The 20,565-nt window shown below is 36.7% G+C and overlaps 2 protein-coding genes and 1 pseudogene across 4 annotated transcripts; 2 read left to right on the top strand and 1 right to left on the bottom strand.

Moving 5' to 3' along the window:
• Positions 1-2,584: 2,584 nt before the first annotated feature.
• LOC139984781 (uncharacterized) lies at positions 2,585-5,042 on the top strand. Its single transcript, XM_071998821.1, has 3 exons — positions 2,585-2,872; positions 3,399-3,562; positions 4,217-5,042. The coding sequence occupies exons 1-3, from the start codon at positions 2,703-2,705 to the stop codon at positions 4,354-4,356; spliced, it is 474 nt and encodes a 157-aa protein (XP_071854922.1). The 5' UTR covers positions 2,585-2,702; the 3' UTR covers positions 4,357-5,042.
• A 4,915-nt stretch (positions 5,043-9,957) lies between these two features.
• Positions 9,958-10,187, top strand: LOC139957831 (U2 spliceosomal RNA; annotated as a pseudogene).
• Positions 10,188-12,443: 2,256 nt separating this feature from the next.
• Positions 12,444-20,468, bottom strand: LOC139985203 (uncharacterized). Of its 3 annotated transcripts, none has more exons than XM_071999470.1 (8): positions 20,390-20,468; positions 18,747-18,902; positions 16,732-16,896; positions 16,096-16,395; positions 15,133-15,747; positions 14,228-14,605; positions 13,843-13,878; positions 12,444-12,777 (listed from the first exon to the last, which is right to left on the bottom strand). In XM_071999470.1, exons 1-8 carry the CDS (start codon positions 20,442-20,444, stop codon positions 12,641-12,643), a joined length of 1,842 nt encoding a protein of 613 aa, XP_071855571.1. In that variant the 5' UTR covers positions 20,445-20,468; the 3' UTR covers positions 12,444-12,640. The 3 variants fall into 3 exon arrangements, with proteins under 3 accessions (XP_071855571.1, XP_071855569.1, XP_071855570.1); XM_071999468.1 differs by having other exon boundaries at positions 20,378-20,465; XM_071999469.1 differs by having other exon boundaries at positions 14,237-14,605; positions 20,378-20,465.
• Positions 20,469-20,565: the final 97 nt, after the last annotated feature.

Genomic DNA, 20,565 nt, shown 5'->3' with positions numbered 1-20,565 from the left:
CCGGGTTCTTAGTAATATGTTAAGGTGCTAGATCGAACGCCAATTGGCCGTATTCAGACAATTTTGAAGTTAGTTTGTAGTATTTTCAACATTATTATGGGTTGCACAAGGAGTTAGAAACATGATTTTAAATTCGAATTTCGTCAAATCATGTACTAATGTAAGCCTTAAATTAGAAATATCCGAAATGACCTAATATGATTGAGCCAGAAATGAAATCATCCTGTCAAGAGTGGATCGACTTAAATTATTTTAAGAGATTTTACATAAAAAATATTGTCCTACTGTCATATTTTTGACCAACGAGTTTCCAAAAATTGGAGATTCAAGTAAATTATAGGGGGGGGGGTGAGACACCCCACCCCCACGTTGACTATATTGTGGTCTGTACTACATGAAGCCTAATATAGGTACATTGAGTTGACAAATCACGTGGTGCATGAACTTCAAATATATGCTCTTATGCGCATGCTCAGTAGATTGGGTTGGACTATTTACTTTATTATTGTAGAAGACTGCAGCACATTTGTAAGGCGAATCTGTTTGTTCTTTATTTTTATTTGAAGAACATTTTCACCTTGGCAGAGAAGGACGATTGAGAATAGAGGAAACAATCAAGTCTCTGCCTAAAAAATTAATCTAAATACCACGTAATATCAAGGAAAAGTACATTTCCGCTCTATTACGTCCTCTAACTCATTACTCGAATGACAAAGGTGAAAGGATCTTAAGAACTGACAAAAGTGGTTACAGGTGAAAGAAGCTACACGTGTAGGAGCCTCGCACGGACAGGTGACCTCACAAAGGTACTTCCTTGTTATCTTTGGAATATACCTAATTCTGCATGATTCACATTGAAATGATTGGATTCAGTGGGTCAAGTGTCTTATTAATGCTAACGGTAACAGGACCAGCGTATAACGGTTAACTTGGGGACTGGGCCAAGGATTAGATAGGACCCTTAAGCGCGAGCGTAGCAAGTAACCATTCATTGGGCCGGCTTCCTGGGAGTAATGCCCTGTTTGCACCGTGTGTATTTTCTTACCCTTTATATATATATACTTCTATAAAGCACATGTCCCTGGTCTTTCCCCTCCCCCTCCCCCTACCCCTCTCAAGCCCTGGCACATGACTGTATTATAAACTGACTTCTTATAACAGCAACCCCATCCCACAGTCCAACCACCCAGCCTTTTCCTATTTGTTTTTGGGTCAAGGTTTTGCACCCCTATCACATTCGTGTGCGAGGTGAGAGATGCGCATGACATGGACCCTTCATGTCGGAATAAAAGGTTTAACTCCAGATTTGCTAGTGTTGATGGTAATGCAATTGGGTGCAGTGAAGATATAGATTGGAAACGTGGCGTAAAAACAAAGCAATTCCACTCAACTAATAAAGATTCAGGAGGATGGGGAGGGGTGCTAGGACGAGTACTGCACTTGGGGTGGGGGGAGTGACCTCGACGTGACAATAACTCTCTCTTTATCTGTAACAGTTCTCTACGTATAGTTTGTATCCTACACCCCACCCCCCCCCCCGTCACCTCTAACAGCTGCCCTTTCTTCATCTCCTTGCTTTCATCTCATTGTACATTATATGTATCTAATTCAATGTTCAATGTTTCAATAAACATGAGTTCATTAGTCTACTCTGAAAAAATAATCCTGCTAGGAAATGTCAGGTGAGTTGGATTAGCCCCTTTCCCGTACCTACGCCACTGATTAATTATTGTGAGGGCCGAAAATGGTGAAATTAAAAATGTTGGGAAATTACTTTAAGAAATTTCTCTTTCATCAAATTGTTGAAGCTGTTTGTATCAGACTGTTGTGAGAATACAACAGCATGAGTACGTGAACATTATAAAATTTCCTTGGAATATGTATGAGTACAAGGCTCTAAGCTTGAGAAGGAGTATTTAATAATGCCCTGCAGGTATTTATGACTTCACTAAACTTTCAATTAACTCGAGTGCTGCAAGTACAACCCATGAGGCCGGGTACCATTTAGTATGCTAGAATATGCTCGAATAGTATGCTAGAATATGCTAGAATACTATGCTCGAATATGAGTATGGATTCACTACAAGATATGACCAACAAAGGAAGAAATCTCTGTATTGAAGTTTGTGATTGTTTATTAAAACAAACCGATTCGTCTTTTACCCAACACCTCACCTTTTTTCTGAAAAATATTACTGAATGAAAGGCGGGTAAACAAGTTCATAGAATTTTACTTGTATATGAACAGTTTCTTATGAATTTATAGAAATTAATCATCTTTATGGAATTTAAAACTGACTGTACTTTAATTAAATGTCACGTTAAGTAAGGAACGCGCGAAAGGAAGAGATATCGATTATTTTACAATGACTCAAAGGTCAAATGCATTATCGTCAGAGGTCAAATGCATGATCATCAAAAGTACTTCTTTTCGTTATAGTGTCGTCGCTTGTTCACACTGACGTCATTTACAAAGGGATTTTCCTGGCAGCTCACTTTAAAGAGTTACGCAACCAGTCAGTTTGTAGTTCCATGGGATTACCCAGAAACATAAATGAATGTCGTAACTTTTATATTTCTTATTTTAACAAGTAACTGATATCCTATATAAGCTCCTGTTCTGTTCTGTTCCAACCATTATCATTCTCATCAACATCCACTCTATTGCTCAGCTCAACTCATCAAACAAGAACCTGATAAAGATGGAATCGTTCCTCTCTCAGACTCTTTTACTTCTCTTAGGTATTACTTCAGTGGTGCTAGGGTGTGGCCCACAAAGCCAGTCTACAGATAAGAAGAGTAATCCTAGTAAGGGATTTCTCGGAGCTAATTATATACCTCCGGCATCGCACTACAACAGCAAATCTAAAAGGTAACTTATTTTCTTTGTTTTTGTGTCCGCGTGTTACAATATTATGGCTTATATCAGCCGATAGTTCCAGTATGTGTGGGTGGTTTCTTTGTTACCCTTTGTTTACACCTAAGACACTGGATGGCTCTTCATGAAGCATTACACCTAGTTTGGATGCAAAGTAGTTTTTATGTCAGCTAACCTGACAAATGGTGTCTACGATTTTATTTCCTTTTAAACCATAAAGTCTCGATTTGCATATATCTATGAACCGTTAAAAATATCATAAACAACAATGGCTTCCGTCCAGTTTCGTTTATGCAAAGTAGGCAAAGCTAGAAACGTCCTTCAAGAGAGTAAGGTGGGTGTAAACTTAATGCAGGAACTTATTTTTTTAATCAACTGACGTTTTGGAGACTGTTGACAAGTTCTGTGACAATAACATTACAATTTAAGAACTGAACGATGCTCTTGAAGAGTGAAGCCGATTGCCTCAATTTATTTATTGTGTCCATTTAACTTATTTATTGTGTCCACTTATTTCCAGATCTTTGTTCGATCATCTCGAAGAAATGACACCAGAAGAAGACTTCCTCAGATTCGATATAAATGAAGATGGTTTTATAGATGCGTGTGAATGGACAATGGTGCAATTCAACAACAATAGTGTCAGAGAATTTGTAAGGCTTCTAGATCAAGCAGATTTGGATGGTAAGATAATATCTTCAATTACTACATTTTCATTTTGTATATGTTTGTGTGCGTGTATGTTTTTCTTTGGTGTGTGTAAAGAGCTAAAATGTATCAAACAGTTTGATTCTTTAATGTTAAAAATACTTCACCAGACGAGCTTATTTCGCCTGGAACTTTCTCGTTAGAGTACACTAATATCCATTTTGTTGTAGGCACATGTACCAATGTATATTATGAATAATATGTAGTCTCTCAGAGTAAGCTTCCTGTGATGAGGGTCGACTTCTTAGGAATGTAACATTTTATAAATTAGTGATTTATTAAAGTACCCGCGAATTCCTCGCCAATCCAAATGACCATTTTCATTTACTTTACGACTTAGTCAACATTATACCCTTAACCTTTGCCTACACTGTAGTTAACATTTTCAGGCTAAACGCAAACACACAAGGACAATAATTGTGCTGATTGGATTTTGAAATTATTTTGTTTTTAAATTACTGAGATGAAATGTTGAGTCTTCCCAAATGACCTTTGAACTGTTGTAATTATTAACTAATTGTATTTATGATCATTACATTTAGTCATGTTCTTAGATTTGTTATTTATTTTAACTAGTTATCATAATTATTTGAATATTGACGATTTTTGTATTCTTTTCCTTGTTTCTAGATAATGAGCTTCTGTCTTTAGACGAGTTAATATTCTTCGAATCAAAAACAAATGAGAAGAAAGAAACAGCGACAAGGATAGCAAGAAAACTAAGAGAGTTTATTCCATTTGTGAATGAAATTAAAGAGACTGTTGAATAAAGACTCTCTATGATAAACAACCAACATATACATCCTTGCTCATCGATTTGATGCCTTAACCAGTTGAGGTCGAAGGTCATTTGATGGTGAAGCGCGTAACACCTTTGTCACAGATGTATGTCTGACCTTTGAACTTTCGTTTCTAGGCAACAACAGTTTTTCGCATGCCTGCAGTTAACAGTCCCAGGCCTGGGTGTGCCTGTCGGCTATTCACGTGACCATACTCATCGAAAGCTGTTTACAATAACTATAAGCTTGATGATGACTTCCTGGCAAATATTAAATGCGGCTGTTTACGTGACATTATTTTACAGCAGGATGGTGAAATTGTAGCAAGAAAACTATTGTGCATTATTTGAGTTCTTCATAATTTCATCAATTATTTATTTCATTTACATTGTTAGTGATCCAATAGAAATGTTTTGTTGGTATATATTTCAGCGAAGTGAATTAATTTATTACATCTTTTTTATCTATGATCTAATGTATACCATGTGAGTGAGTAGAATGTCGGAGAAAGCTCTTTTATTTTATTTTATTTTATTATTCAGATTCTTTAGTAAAAGTTCATTCACGTGAAGTTTCTCGATTTAAATATCACTTTTATAACCACATGTTTATCACGTATTGTCAATATAGTATTTTTTTTAAACATAAAACAATCAAACTGAAATAAAAGTATTACTTTTTCCTGAAAACCGTCTGTTGTGTTAGAGAAGGATTTGTCGGGAAGGAGAGTGGGTGGGTGGGCTGAGGGAGTGGGGGGGGGGGGTGGGTGTTAAGCAAAGTTATATTTGCAAAGTTTAGAAATAATTTTAAAAATCGTATATGTGACCCCTTATAAGGACCAGGATAGCTATATCACCCCAGTCCCTTCCCTAATTCAACCGCAATCCACCTCCTGCATCTTCCCTACATCTCCATTACACCTTCCCTGCTCATTCTCTCCGTTTTCCCCTCTTCCTCAATGCCTCTTTCAATAAGTATTCAATATTCATTCTCGCCCTCTGTTGTTTCGGACAAGAGATTGCAGTCTCCTACTTGAATTTTGAACGCGATGAGCAACACGAGACGTTTGAACAAATTAAAATAAAATGACATATCCGTTGCCATAGTTACTCTACTTTTCACCATTTTGACCAGATGTAGAGAGGTCATTATTGGTAAAGGTTTGGTTTATTGAATGGAAATTATCAGTAACTCAGTTTTTTCTTGAGTTGTAGGACGAAAAACTCTTTAACCTGGTTCCAGAGTTATTTATGTTTTGTTTTCATTTTGTGTCGTATAATGGTGTAAGCTCGTCACGTATTTTTTGCAATATTGGCGTTCCACAAGGATCCATTTTAGGACCACTACTTTTTATTATGTATATAAATGATATTTACACGTCTTTGCATAAAGTTTCCTTTATTATTTTTGCTGATGACACTACTCTTTTAATCCAACACAAACTTTAAAGAATGCTCTTACAAATATCAGTAACGAGTTCCTCAAAATTTCTGACCGGCTAAAATCGAATAGATTGTCACTTAGTTTGTATAAATGAACAACATTTATAGTGTTTGGCGACATATTTTGTGATTACATAAACGTCTCAGTAATTATTGATTGAGTCCGTATGAACACATCCGAGTATGCTAAATTTCTAGGATTGTATATTGATTTAAAACTTAACTGAAAAAAAACATGTTTCTATCATCAGCAAACATGTTGCATATGCAAGTAGTACAACTAATAGGTTGAAACTATTCTTACCTAAGTTAACTTTACTGACAATTTATCATGCAGTTGTTTTGCCTCATTCAAACTACAACATCCTCGTGTGGGATAATGCCCACATGTCAACAGTTTATAGCTTATACAAGATCCAGAAATTGACTGTTAGAAATATTTTTAATGCTTCATATAGGCCTATCTCACATTCAGCACACATTTTCCCCCCCAAAAAACCTAAACTTGCTTACCATAAATGAGCTCTATAAATATAAATGAGGAATTTTTCCCTTCAAGTTTCATAATGGAATTCGCCCAGATATCTTTCATACTTTTTGTCAATATAATAATAGATTTTATTCATGCAACACTCGTTCTTATAGTATGTTACACACACCTATCTTTCTTTATCATTCTCATGTTAGATGTTCTGGTGTCGCCCATTGAAATTCTCTAAGTGAAAACATTAGGATTAGCAAATTACTTTCTTCTCATAAAAGCCATCTTCAACATTATCTCTTCGACGAATCTGTTTCGTATAGTTCTGCCCTATATAATGAGCTTTGTATTACTGTTTCCTTTCCCAGTTCTGTTAAACTCCTATGTGTGTCCTTTTGCTATGTGTTTTCTTGGTATTTTTTTATTCTCTATATAAAATTGTATTTTCTCGTTTCACTTTGTAAAGGACCAGACTCGAAAAGTATCGCACTTCTGGTCCCGTTGCCTCATTGCTATAACTATATGTAATAATAAATGTACATCATTGTGATTTAACGGCCGAAATGAACGAAAAGAAAAATATGTGTCTTTATGATGAAACATTTCGATGATATTTCTATGGGCTGCGTATTCGTTTAAGAGGTTGTTAAAAAAAAGGGCATGCAAGATCAAAGGTCGGGGTCATTTCGCTACAAAACGATTGGAACTTTCGATCACAAGATTCCCTCGCGTTAAGCTTATAAACTTTGAATGAAATATATTTCTTTTGCAAGTTGGTGGAGAGCTTCCACTACTATTTAATTTAATTGAAAATGGGACAATGATGTTGTTATGTAAATAAGGATTTATCATGAAAAATAATCAACTTATGTGATATGTGATTTATATCTTATATGAGGAAATAAAAGGTTATGTACGCCCCAATGAGTGGTATGTGAAGATATCAGAGTTGAGGGCAGAGTTAAAGGCAATCTGAGAGAATGCTGAGTCGGTAGAAAAGAAGTGAAAGTGTAAAGGTAAAAGAGAGATAGGGAAAGAGGGAGGAAGCAGTCCGTGTTTTTTTGTTTTATTTAGAGACGACACGAATCTCAATATTTTCATTTCTATTTTAGAACTGAAAGTAACATATTTGTAAGGTTAAAGCCCTGCATAATATGAGCTATTAGTTGACTATATAGGAGGGTGTTTTGATTCATTTCGTCGGAGTGGGGCAGTCCCAGGACTAATCGAGGCCATCTGGGGTAATAACTTCGGTAGCAATCGGAACTATTTCATCCTAATCGAGACCTCTTCATCCTAATGCAGGAAGCAGAATTATTGACATTCATGAGTGGAATGGACTGACGTCAAGGGCGGCGGAAGCACTTTTAATCTGGGGGGGGCACCAACATCAAAGGGCACTTTGCAGAAATTCGATTGGAGTGATGAAGCCTGATATTTAGGACCCTTTATAACTCTTATTGTATTATCTTATTTGCTTATACACATCACTCCATCAACGCCCCCCCCTTCAAGGAAAATATGCATACTAGCACTGCAATAGCCAATGTGCAAATTGGGAAACAAGGAACAAGTTTTCTATTGAGGCAAATGAGGTGAAATCATGCTAGTTGCTAATGTAGGAATCTTCCGAATTAGAGATTATTTCTTGTTAATATCTTAACAAATTGTTTCCATTCGAAATAGCTTTGAGTTTGACCCACATAAATTCAAAAAAAGTCAGGGGCGTAGCCAGGATTTGCAAAGTTGTATGCATGACTATCTGAGCGGAGCGCCACCATCGGTTGGCGCGGAACGTACAAGAAAAATTTTGGTTTTAAAAACCCCTCAGATGGCCGGAAACGGCCCTTCCCGAGTGTTCATTCTGGTTCCCTGTCCTCTTGCTAACTTGAGACACCTCAATTTTTATGTAGAAAAAGGGCACATTTTTAACCCTGAGGAAAAGTGGGGGGCACGTGCCCCCTGTGCCCCCCCGGTTCCGCCGCCCTTGTGTATGTGTGTATGTATGTGTGTATGCGTGTATGTATGTGTGTATGTATGAATGTGTGTATGTATGTATGTATGTATGTATGTATGTATGTATGTATGTATGTATGTATGTATGTATGTATGTATGTATGTATGTATGTATGTATGTATGTATGTATGTATGTATGTATGTATGTATGTATGTATGTATGTATGTATGAATTGAAATTGAAATAAACGAAACGAAACATTGTCCATTCTAGGTATTCTGAGATTCTGGTTAGCTATGGCACTTTGCTCCAACCAATTTGTTTTTTTTTCTATCTGGCAATCGTTATTATCAATTTGTAGTAGCTCTTCAGACTCGTTTCTGTGGGAAATGTGTCTTCACCTTGCTCTCGTAAGAAGACTTTACGAGGTGCATGTCACAAAACGCTGCTATGATACATCATAATGCATACTTGTGATAGTTGCATAGAATTGTGGTGTGGATCATAATTTTGCAAAGCGAACAGAGGGGGGTATCTCACTTAAAACACGAATGATCCGTAGGAACTGAACCAAACCATTTCTATAGTCTAAACATAATTTGCCATCTCTTCATTTAAGTATGCTTATAAACAATTAGTTACGAAGGTCGGGTGGTTACACTGGTTAAAGTGACACTCCAGCAAGAATATAGCTTGCATTTCAGGAAAAGTTTGAACTTTATTCGACGCAAACCAATCAAAGCGCTACGCAAGTAATGCTTAAATGTACACAAATTGCAAGAGAAAGTCCCTTATTTCTCAAAGTCAACATCAACACTTGGCATAGTTGGTAACGTACTTGTTATGTTGCTGCACTGTTCGGGGTACTAGTGAGTACAACGTCGTGAGTACGAGTACAAAATGTACTCAAGTTCGAGTGAGAATCGAGTATCACACGTCTGGTTGATAAATAAGAACCTAATCTAATTTGCATGTTTGAATTAAACCGAAAATCGTGCAATAAACTTATGACACTTTCTTAAAAAAAGTTGGGCAAATATTGTACCAAACATTGGGTTACTGGATACGTCCATCCAACTTTGGTGCAAGCAAAGTTTGCCACAAAACAAGTTATATTATTCGAAAGTATAACCAATCTAATTTCCAAAAAGTGACAAATTGATCAACATTGTCTATACAATTCAATTCTTTGGGGTTGGGGTGCGGGGGAGGGTAACACGTTACCCAAATTTGGTTGAATATATACTGTACGTACCCATTATTGGGAAGATTACAATATATGCCGAACTTTTTGAGAGTGCAACTGCAAAGGCGTGAACGACAGAAAAACAGCTACAGAGTGTCTATCTGTTGAAGTGAATTAGTTGGATATAATATATACTATTTATGCGATTTAAGTAATAAATGGCTACCAGCCACTTGAGTTTTCAGCGAGGGTGGCCGATATTTGTATTCCAATTATACATAAAACGACCTGACGATAACACGTATATTTAAAATATGAGATCAAAGATCAGACGATAACGGAAATAAAACATAATTCTGATAGATAATACAGAAATGCAAGGAAGAATTGAAAGTACCTTTAGTTAACGAGTCACTAAAATCCAAAATGCCCTCCAGTGCGAAACAACGTTTTAAACTTTCCCTAAGTCGGTTCCTCTTTTCTACTTAAGTCTGCTAGCGTATAGCCTGCCTTAGTGCCAAACCAAACGCTTCTCGGCCTTTTGGCTAAGATCATGTGTAGTATCTGTTCCCTTTCTGGGGGAATGGTTATACACACCTTACGATGATCACAGAGTCACAGTCTCGATGCAAGGGGACTGGGGTTGAGAGCGGATCAGTCGTTTTGTTGTTTGGTTTTTCGTGGCCAGGTTCTTTCTATAGTGACTTTTCTGAATAGTACCACCACGTCCATTTCCGTTAATTGTCAGACATTTTATAAAAAGAAAATGTTTGACAATTAACGGAATTGAACGTTAGACGATTAGAAATACAACTGAGTAAAACAAGTAAAACGTTCAATTACAATATGCTTGTTAAATCGTTATTAGTTTCACGATTTGCTACCTTCCTTAAAACTTCAAATAAGATTATGAACTCCGTCAACTTACTAACTCTATGTTAATATAATAATGTAATATTTATCAAATCTGTCTTAAAAGAACACCTATACAGCTGGTATGTGCATCAAATCTATTCATACGTTTATCCTCAGTATATTTTTTGTCAAGTCAGTTTTGACCTCCACAGAGAACCCCCCCCCCCCCCCCATAAATTTCTTCTATTCAGTATAAATATATCCAGTGGCAATCAGAAAACCGAAGACGACCATCCAAATTTGTATTTTTATGTACCTAACATGAATCCTATAATGCTAACTGGATAATGCTAACCTTATTGCGAGAGAAAAGGTCCGTGAACGGGGGTGGGGGGTTGTAGGTGATATATCGTATATGGGATGGGTTCAAAGGGGAGGGTGCCTAGGATGAAAAACGGTGCTATATGTTGCAACTTTTGAATCAATGTTGAAGCTTTACAACTGTTTAGGTGTGTGCCGCACACGTATGTTGTATATATTTGTACTGTACATTTGATAATATTCCGTCTGCCGGTGTGTGTGTGCTGGGGTGGGGGGGTGGGGTGGTTGAGGTTTGGGCTGAGCTACCCTTTGTTTTGTTTTCTGGGGAAGGGGATAAAGACCCCGCCCAAATTGAATGGTGTGGCCCTTCTCTGCTACAATACAGAGCTATATGGAGGTATCAGTACCGAATGCGAAAGCAATTGCAAGCGAACACAGGATCTTTAAAAAAGTTTCCTTCAGGACATCATGTTACCAGTAACATGCATGGATGTGTCTTCGACTAATGCAGAATTACATTCCATTGTGCATGTAAATTATGACCTCTACTTTCTTTTCTGCCTCCCTCCTCCCCCACCCACCTTGCACGTTTGTCTTCTATCACTGACTTAAATCTTCTCTTTCATTTTTATTTTTAGGATCGGTCAGGATTGTTTTACTCGATTCAGACAACTTCCTTTAGAAGATGGTGAATGCGAACAAACTCAACCACGGAATCCCTGTAACACACCTTGCTAGTTACGTTACTTTAGATCAATCACGGAATTCTTGTAACACACCCTGCTAGTTATGTACATAATTATTTCATTATCGAGAATTTCTCATTCTGGGCGAGAAGAGGGAAGAGCCTTTTGTCGCTCGTATGGCGCACATCACTAATACCTAGTCTGGGAAGGGATGCGGTTGGTGGAGTGCTGGAGTATTTTGTATTGTAACTTATTAATGGAATGTGCTTGGTTTAGTTCACTATATACGCTGCTAACGGAATACCTAACGCTACTGTCTTATGTATTTACATAACATACTTTTCATTGCCAAAGTGCACCCTGTATACATGTAAGTCTGATGTGAAACGACCAAATCGATGGACAAAAAATAAATTAATAAATAAATAGAAAGAATACTCACCTATTTTCTATGTTTCATGTGAAAACTTTCATTTCGTGTGTTGGTGAATTTTCGTAAGGAGGGAGTTTGGGAGGGGGGGGGGGCGGGCGTGAACGAGGGTTGGAGAAATTCCGGTTGGAAATATCATTGAATAAAAGCAATGTAACGTTAGGAGGCGGTAGAGGGATGACAGAGAGGTGATCCTTTCATCGCTGTCCAATGGCACAACTTGCCATCGTACAAGCAAGGTGTCCATGACAAACAGTCGGGGATAAAATAATTGCGTTCTTTGCATTCGACAACCTATAGCTGCTTTGTCTAATACGAGGCCATCCACTAGTTGCAGTCACCAAAGACATGCAACTTTGCTTTATTGGCTTATACCCAAGATTTGGTGATGGCGCTATAACGGCTGATCACGAACCGACACAACTTGACTGTGGTTACGTAGAAATCATGGACAAAATAAAAAAAATTAAAATAAATATTATTAGACAAAAGAAGAGAAATAAGATATGACTCATATTGACAAATAAGGAGTACTTTGTTCGAAAATATATTATAATTTTCAAAATTTTCAAAAGTACAAAATTGAATACAATGAAAGTATAACGCTATATATATGTTATGGTATCCACTCAACATAAACGGTTATGTTATCACAAAAGAGAAGTTATCAATAATGGCAAATGGACCCGTGCCGTTCTTTATATTTCTCTTGCAGTCATAATTTCTATAGAGGATTGCTTGCTAATATTATAGGCTAGTTACTTATTAACCGATTGTAAATGTTTTTAGTAATTGTGTCGATGTATAATATGATTAACTATGAAACAAATTTAACCCAGTAATTATTCAATATCATGTATAGCTCCTTTCAAATTGTCAAGGCTGGGTTGTCTTCACCGTTGTTCTTATAATTATACTAGGCATCAGATGTATTCTTGTTGACACAGGTCCCATTTCCTGTTTTGCCATTTTGCCATTTTGAAAAGCCAAAAACAATAATCATAATGACAGACAATACAATGACTGGGATGACGCACACCCAGTTATTATTTGCTGGAATAAAAACGAGAAATGGTTGTTAACACTACTATAGCATCAAATGTTGTGTGCTAATTATACTTACCAGAAATGAAAGTATACCCATGCAATGACACACGAAAATCAGTTCTAGATATACTCATCAATATGACGTTAACAGGAAAGGAAACTGTTGAGTCACTCTGTAACAAATAAGGTAGTAAGGTAAACAAGGGCGGCGGAAGCACTTTGAATCTGGGGGGGCACCAACGTCGAAGGGCACTTTGCAGAAATTCGATTGGACTGATGCAGCCTGATATTTAGTACCCTTTATAACGCTTATTGTATTATCTTATTTGCGTATACACATCACTCCATCAACGCCCCCCCCCCCCCCCTCAAGGAAACAGTGCATACTAGCACTGCAGTATCTAATGTGCAAATTGGGAAACAAGGAAAAAGACAAAATGAGGTGAAATCATTATTAAGTCCAAGTCCCTGCACACGTACGCGATCGATACATGCATGAAAGCAAATGAAATATGTCAAAATACTGAAAGAAAGTAATTTTCTATGTGTTTTTCAATGGTTAAACTGATATTATTATGATCATTATTATTGTAACGACTTTGCCAATAATTCTAACCAATTTACAACGGTTATAACACGGCAAATGATTGTATGTTATTGGCATGCGATGTAATAATCAACGCATGCCTATATGATATGCACATTAAGATATTGAACGCGCGCAAAGCGCTCGAAAAATTTTGGTAATATTTTTCGGACAAGTCGTTACAGCCCCCCAAATCAAATTGGGCTCCTACGCCTGTGGTAGTAAACATTTAAAACTTCCCGAAATATTTCATTCGACGTGGGTTTCGCTTTGTAAACTCTTTTTTATTTAGAAATTTTGATGTAGAAAAAGGGCACATTTTTAATCTGAGGAAAAGTGGGGGGGCACGTGCCCCCTGTGCCCCCCCCCCCCCCCGGTTCCGCCGCCCTTGAAGGTAAACCTGTACTTATAAATATCACACAAACTTTCAGTTTTGATGTGAATATATGAAAATATAGCAAAATTATCATTATGTTTAAACTGACCTCCAAACCTCTCTCTTATCCTATCCTCTGTTACAGCTGTAAGAAACAAATCGAAAAGATAGATATTATGTATGACGAATACGATTGATACACACTCAGTACCTGAAAATGAAACCTAAGCTGAAATAAATGCTAATCCACACAAACTTATACATTCTAACGCATGATTTGCGAGTTTCAACTTCCTTGAGTCGCCTGTAACTATTCTGAATACAAAGAAAATGCTAACGTTACTTGAAGATCACTACCCAGAAAAAGAATGTTTCAACAACCTCCAATGGGGTGGTCTAATTTCAATTGACAGCTCCTTTTTTCATCATCATACAGTAACAGTTGGGCTCCTCATCAAAATACCTTCCTACGCTTATACATTGTATGAAGTCACCTGAAGTACGTTTCTGGAGATGCAGCGTAACGTCTGTCTTGTGTTGTCCAATAACCTCGTAGTTCACAGAGCAGGACGCTGTGACGTCATAAGTCTGCCAGTCTTCGCCTGTGTCACTTTCATAAACCTGGTCAGTCGTTATTTCGTAGTAAGTAGTCAAGTATATGTTAAACAAAGACCCAATATTTCTCACTATTAGCTGTGGTCGACTGAAAGTAATTCTGGAAGAAACATATTCATCCTGGATCCATTTCGGATGCACGATTGGAAGAACGCCCTCTATTACACATGTCAGATATCCACTGTTTGTTACATTGAATTTGCAATCCAATGGCTCTGAGCACCCAACGATAGAAGGTGTAGGATTTATTGGTGTAACTAATAAATCAAGAGATAAGAAGAGAAAATTATGAACGGTATAGTTCTTAACTTGTTCAATTTTCAGATTATTTTTGTTTGTATTATTACTACGGATAGGACGAAGATTGCAATATATATTCCAAACGTTCTACCTACCGATTGATTAGCATGATAAAGATAAAGATTTGATCATTAAAAAGACAATATTCCTCTATATCTTGAGATTGTAAGCACTACTTTAGCAATACTATGACACTAAACTAATTAGTTAGTTTAAAGCAAGGTTCTTTGATGAATAGTATTTATCTGAGACTTTGAGACCCTAATATAATGTAGCAGATCAATTAACGTTTAGTCATGACTTTGTACCTCATATTGGGCCGTCCAATAAGAGCCCCCTGAAAGGAACTTAAAACCAGGAACATGTTCGGAAAACAATATGAGAAATAAAAATGAAACAAAAGGTATTGTTTATAGTCAGTAGAACGCTAGAAGGGTATATTATACACAACATTAAGAGACTTTGAAAGAATAAAGGCACTCACCAACGGTCTTGATATTATATTGCCCTACTTCCTCGACTTTACCATTGTTGTAGATACAAACATATTCACCTTCATGAGTATATGAGAATTTGTTAATGAGCAACGATCCATCCTGATCAAGCTCGTAACCAGGTTTCAATACATCCGATTTGCCTTCGTGGTAGTATCCAATAGTTTCGTGGTTTCTTTTCCATAATATGAACAAAGGATTCTCATTGGTGCAGACTAACCTGACGTCATCATATGCCTTATAATATGTCGGTTTCAACAGAGTAGTGATGTAGTCCTTACTCTCATCTTCGACCATTACAACTATTTGTCTTAATGGCTTAGCTGGAATATCTATTATAGAGTTACAGATGTAAACATATAGTCGGTCTGTCGAGTTAAGATTTACATTCGTTGATACGAATGCCTCGTACATATTTCCATCAAAGGACTTAGAAGTAATAACTAATCGTGTACCGTTTGATGTGTTCCTTGTCCAGCTCAGTAACGTATGAGGTCCTGTATTTGTTTCCCGACATATAAAAAATGTCGGATCTTGCAGCTGCACCAAACAGAAGTTTCTTCCCTCGCAAACATCTACTGAAAATACCGCTGTTTCGACGCTCGCTGTAGAATAAACGAAACCCTTAGAAAACCAGATTACGTCAAGTAAGAGTACCTGAAGTGTCGATAATGGCAGAATCTTACTCGAATACATATTGAAACTGTTTTCAATTCAGTTTGTCGTTGAAGAAAATCCTGCTACAAACAACACATTAAAACTATAACTTATACTTTCCAACACAGGCCTATTTACTTTTTCTTCTTCTTAGAAAACTGGATTACATGGTACATTATGGTACTGAGTTTGGTAGGTACAGTATTATCTCAGGACCGAATTTCTATGGCAGGTCAAAATAATCGCAGTTTACAGCTAGGGTTATTCTCATAACTTTATATAAAACACTGGCTTACCATAAATAACGACTTTCTGATCTGTTGTTAATGTATGTATATTGGAAACAATAACTATAGCACGGTATGTTTTTTCGTCGCTGAAAGTAGTATTCCTTATCAGCAGACCACTGTTATTGGTAATATCGTATTTCCCAGCAGAGACTCCTGAACCCGCCTTCCGGCCTCCTTCAAGACTTGCGATTGGTCGAGCATTACGTGAAGTTGAATCGTACCAAAAAACCCTTTGCGACTGAGGGAAGTAACAATTTATGAGTGCGTCGGATCCATGATGGGCGTAAACAGTAATGTCAGGACAATCTGCGAAAAAAAGTAAAAACAATGAGGAAGATGTAACCTGACTGGTGTGAGACAGTAAAATCACATTTTATGCTCTATTATTTCCAAAGGTACATTCTTCTGCAATCATACAAATTTTCATCACATAGCTCAAGAAAGTTGTTTTTACGTGTAAATCAGTATAAGCAAATCCGTATTTGCATTTTCTCAGTTTAGATATTTTTTAACGTCATTTATGATGCTTTGCTGCTGTATCTAGCCGTGAATTAGTTACAAGCTAAACATTGTTCTTATTCAAAATTAGGATAAAATGTTTCTATAATAATGTTCTCTCTAAATGAATGGTACTGACATTACCTATAATTATAAATTCATGTTGATAATCATGTCCGTCTCTGTCGGTGTATATCAACGTATACAAAGATATATGATCTTCTGTAACATTGTTGATAACCATGGCGCCATCTTCATCAATATCCAGGGTACCGAAGGCGCGCCCAAATCCAAATCTATGCTCGTTATCTTGAAAGTGGAGTAGAATTGAGATGACGTATAAATATCTGACATACAGAACGCAAGCCAAAATGTCAAAGAGGGTAAAAGATTCTCCAGCCAGAACATTTCATACTAAGAATGTCATATCTAGCCTTTCCTGTCAAAGTTTTTTTATATTAACTTTAAAACAAAAAGACTCATAGTTTCAAAACAACCCACAACCCCCAAATAAATAAGTAATTCTTAGCTCTTATGCTTGTTTATTGACTATAGTTAAAGTATATTACAACAGAGTGTTTTCATAGAGTACAGCGTTGCGCGGTATTCACGAATTAGCTTAGCCCACGGCCCGCTGTACTACTACTATACTAGCAGTAACATTATAGTAGGCCTACAGCCGCGGTGTGTACATTAAGGAGAGTTACTTTTTTTCCAATGCATCCAGTTATATGACTCGGTATCGTAATGAACAGTACTGTAAACCAGACCCATGTACTGCACAACTTGCTAAGATTTACTACATTTAAAGCTTATATTTTTCTACATATTGCTGTCAGTTACATCGGGAATTTTATATAAAAACCTTAAACTGAACATGATATTTGTATATGAACCATATAAAGCAAATTCATAAATGTTTCATGTGGACAATATATATAGAATCCGGAAAAAGCTATATAAAGTCTGATATAATTATATAAGGGTTCTACTTTGTTAACCTTATGAAACTTATATGATGTAATAGTTTAATATGGATTTTATATCCGGCCCATATTCGAATTATCTCAAATTTGATGTGGAGTTTATGAAGGGAATCCATATAAAAGTCATATCAAGTTCATGTAATGTATGTAAACATTATACTTTATATCACCTTCATAAGCATTTATATTGGCAATCACAAACTTTTTATTATATCTGAACAAACCTATTACATGGATATGGGCGGGGAATGTTACTGATTGTTTACAAGGGCGTAGGAACCGGGGGGCTGGGGGGGCGCCAGCCCCCCCAGTGAAAAATGTGGAGGGGCGGAAGTATCATTCCGCCCCCCCCCCCCCCCGCTTCGCAAGTCAGAAAACCCCTTTTTCATTTCCAAATGAGAAAAAAAAATCTCATTTGGAGCACCAAATTGCATCTAAGGCCAGGTGAAAATACAAAATTAAGTTTACAAAATGGAGTGGGTGTTGAAGTGTGCTATATTGCACCAAATTGCATCTGAGGGCACCTGGAAATGCAAAAATTTCCAAAAGTACCTTCCTACGCCACTGATTGTTTACATTTGGATTATTACTTCCTTGCAATATGGTTTTCACTGATGTTCTGATGTGCTTCTCACAATATACAGTATAACAGCCGTTTCCTTCCTTTATTAGACTTTAGACTTTATCAGCAGTATATTGTAAGATCACGGGTTGAACAATTGGTCACGCTGTGTTGATGTACATGAATTGTGATATATTGTGTAGGGCAAACCATGAATATCACGTTATTCATAAGACAAATTCAAACTGCCTGCCTAGTTTTATATATTTCAATCATTAAATTGTCTCATTTTGTCTCTTGATTGTTCTCACTTGTGTCAACCCAAGCCCCCTTTCCTTTTACCTCTATCTTTACCTTTACATTCATACAAAGGGATATCAATTATTCCTTGAAAATATACATTGTCAAGTTAAACATTTTTTAAGATTTAATGAAGTCCTATTAGGCATTATAAACTATCACGATCATCATAAAGCAATCATACAAAAAGAAAGAAAGCTGAATTGAAAAATTAAAAGTGTATCGAATAATGTATATTTACTATATAATTGTGTATTAATGATAGATACTCGTGGGAATAACTCACTCTTACACACATGTTGAAGGATTACCTTGATTAGACATAATTAGTAAATTTCCTTCGACTGGGTTGTCGTGGTAATATTTAACTTCGCTCCAATCTCCTTGTAGCATGCAGTCAATTTTCCAACTACTGCCGATTCGTGCATTTTGGTTACTTGTGCAGTCTGCCAAAGCACTTTTAGTACCTAAAACAGTTGTGTTTGGAATTAAGATAAATAGAGTATAGTATTTCTCATCAAAATAGATTATTTTTGATAGAAATAGCATGTGTAATAGTCAGTTGGCCTGACGTTTCGATCATTTAGCCTCTGAAGAAGATCCTGATAGGATCGAAACGTCAGGCCAACTTACTTTTACACATTCTCTTACACGGGCTCTTTAGTAGATAAGCAGTTTGCTAACAGTTTTTTTTAATTTTAATTAGAAATAGCAATCGATATTCTCTGTATAAACAACGATATTTTGTCCCTTCCCTCCTTGTCTCCCGATTGCCCTTTAATGAACATAAGTGAAGACATGCTTTTAGAAAATCATTACTCGAGATAGGAATACACTAGAGAGCTTCCCATAGCTTTATTTTGCACGCAAGACAGCCTGCATCAATAAACAACCTTTTTCCGAGGGGTCACAGGGACTTTTTTTTTTTTTTTGTCTTCAAAGATTTGTTTACATTCAAAACACCGGTCGTTTTGACCTTTTTTTTCAAAAAAATCGTGAGAACAGTGAAAAATGTCAGTCAACTGACCCTATCTTATACAACTATCTAATACATACAAGGAATCAAATCAGGAGCCTCAGAGGCATATGTAGAGAGATGGCTCTATATTTGGGGAAAATATGTCAAAAAATAACGTTTTTCGGTCTATGTTAAGGCCAAAAAACGGTCAACTTTCTGAAAATATTTCTCCCGAATGCCTCACCCTACAGAAAAGATTTTTAGCTCTCCAGAAGCGCCACACTGAAATTCAACTCTACATAGAAACAATTAAGCAATAGCGCCTCCACTTTGTGAGTAATCCCTAGCAATTCAACTCGAGCATTTCTACGGTATAGAATTTCGGTCAACCACAGTTGATATGCTTGCGTCGTTAGGGTCAATGCAATCACTCACGTAAATGAAACGGTAACTATTTAGCACATATTATCATGGCTAAATACTTCTAAGAGGCGTTAGACCTTCTTTTTATGGGCAATTTGACCATCAAGCCTTTGGAGAAGAAGATTCTGACCATGAAATTCTGATACGGTAAGCCGCATACTGTATGCACACTGTTTGCACACTGTATGTACTATGTATTGTGTATGTAGCGCAATTGGTATATATAGACACCGGTCCAAACTAAACATTTACTGAAATGTAAACGGCTCATTAATAATTGTAAAACATATTGCATTGTGGCTTACAAAATTCGATTTGAAGCAAACGTTGACGCATATTTTTTTTCCACTTAACCGATAAAATGTAAAAACTAACATTGCAATAATACATACGTGCCTCAACCGAAATGATTACGAAACAAAAATGATGGTTTAATCAAACACCAAGATTTAAGGCATATAAGACATATATCCCCAAGACTTATTGTGAAGGTGAAACCTATTGAACTCTATTAGTTCCAGGTTACATAAACTATTACTATTCAAAAACAAAGAACTTGACTTTTTGTCCCACCGTGTAGAATGCACATAGTGACGATTAACCATAGATGTTTTAAGACCTGCATCATGGACGATTGAAGGAAGTTGTAATCCTGTAGAACATGAGTGAAAGAACCAAAAGCATTAAAAACTTGGACTAACCTACTGTTTAATAAAGAGACGGTGATTTCGAGCGATTAACAATTACGC

This window comes from Apostichopus japonicus, chromosome 17 (genome assembly GCF_037975245.1).
Source record: "Apostichopus japonicus isolate 1M-3 chromosome 17, ASM3797524v1, whole genome shotgun sequence".
NCBI classification, from domain to species: Eukaryota; Metazoa; Echinodermata; class Holothuroidea; order Aspidochirotida; family Stichopodidae; genus Apostichopus; species Apostichopus japonicus.
Note: the sequence above shows the minus strand (reverse complement) of the source record. Positions and strands in the feature narration are given on the sequence as shown.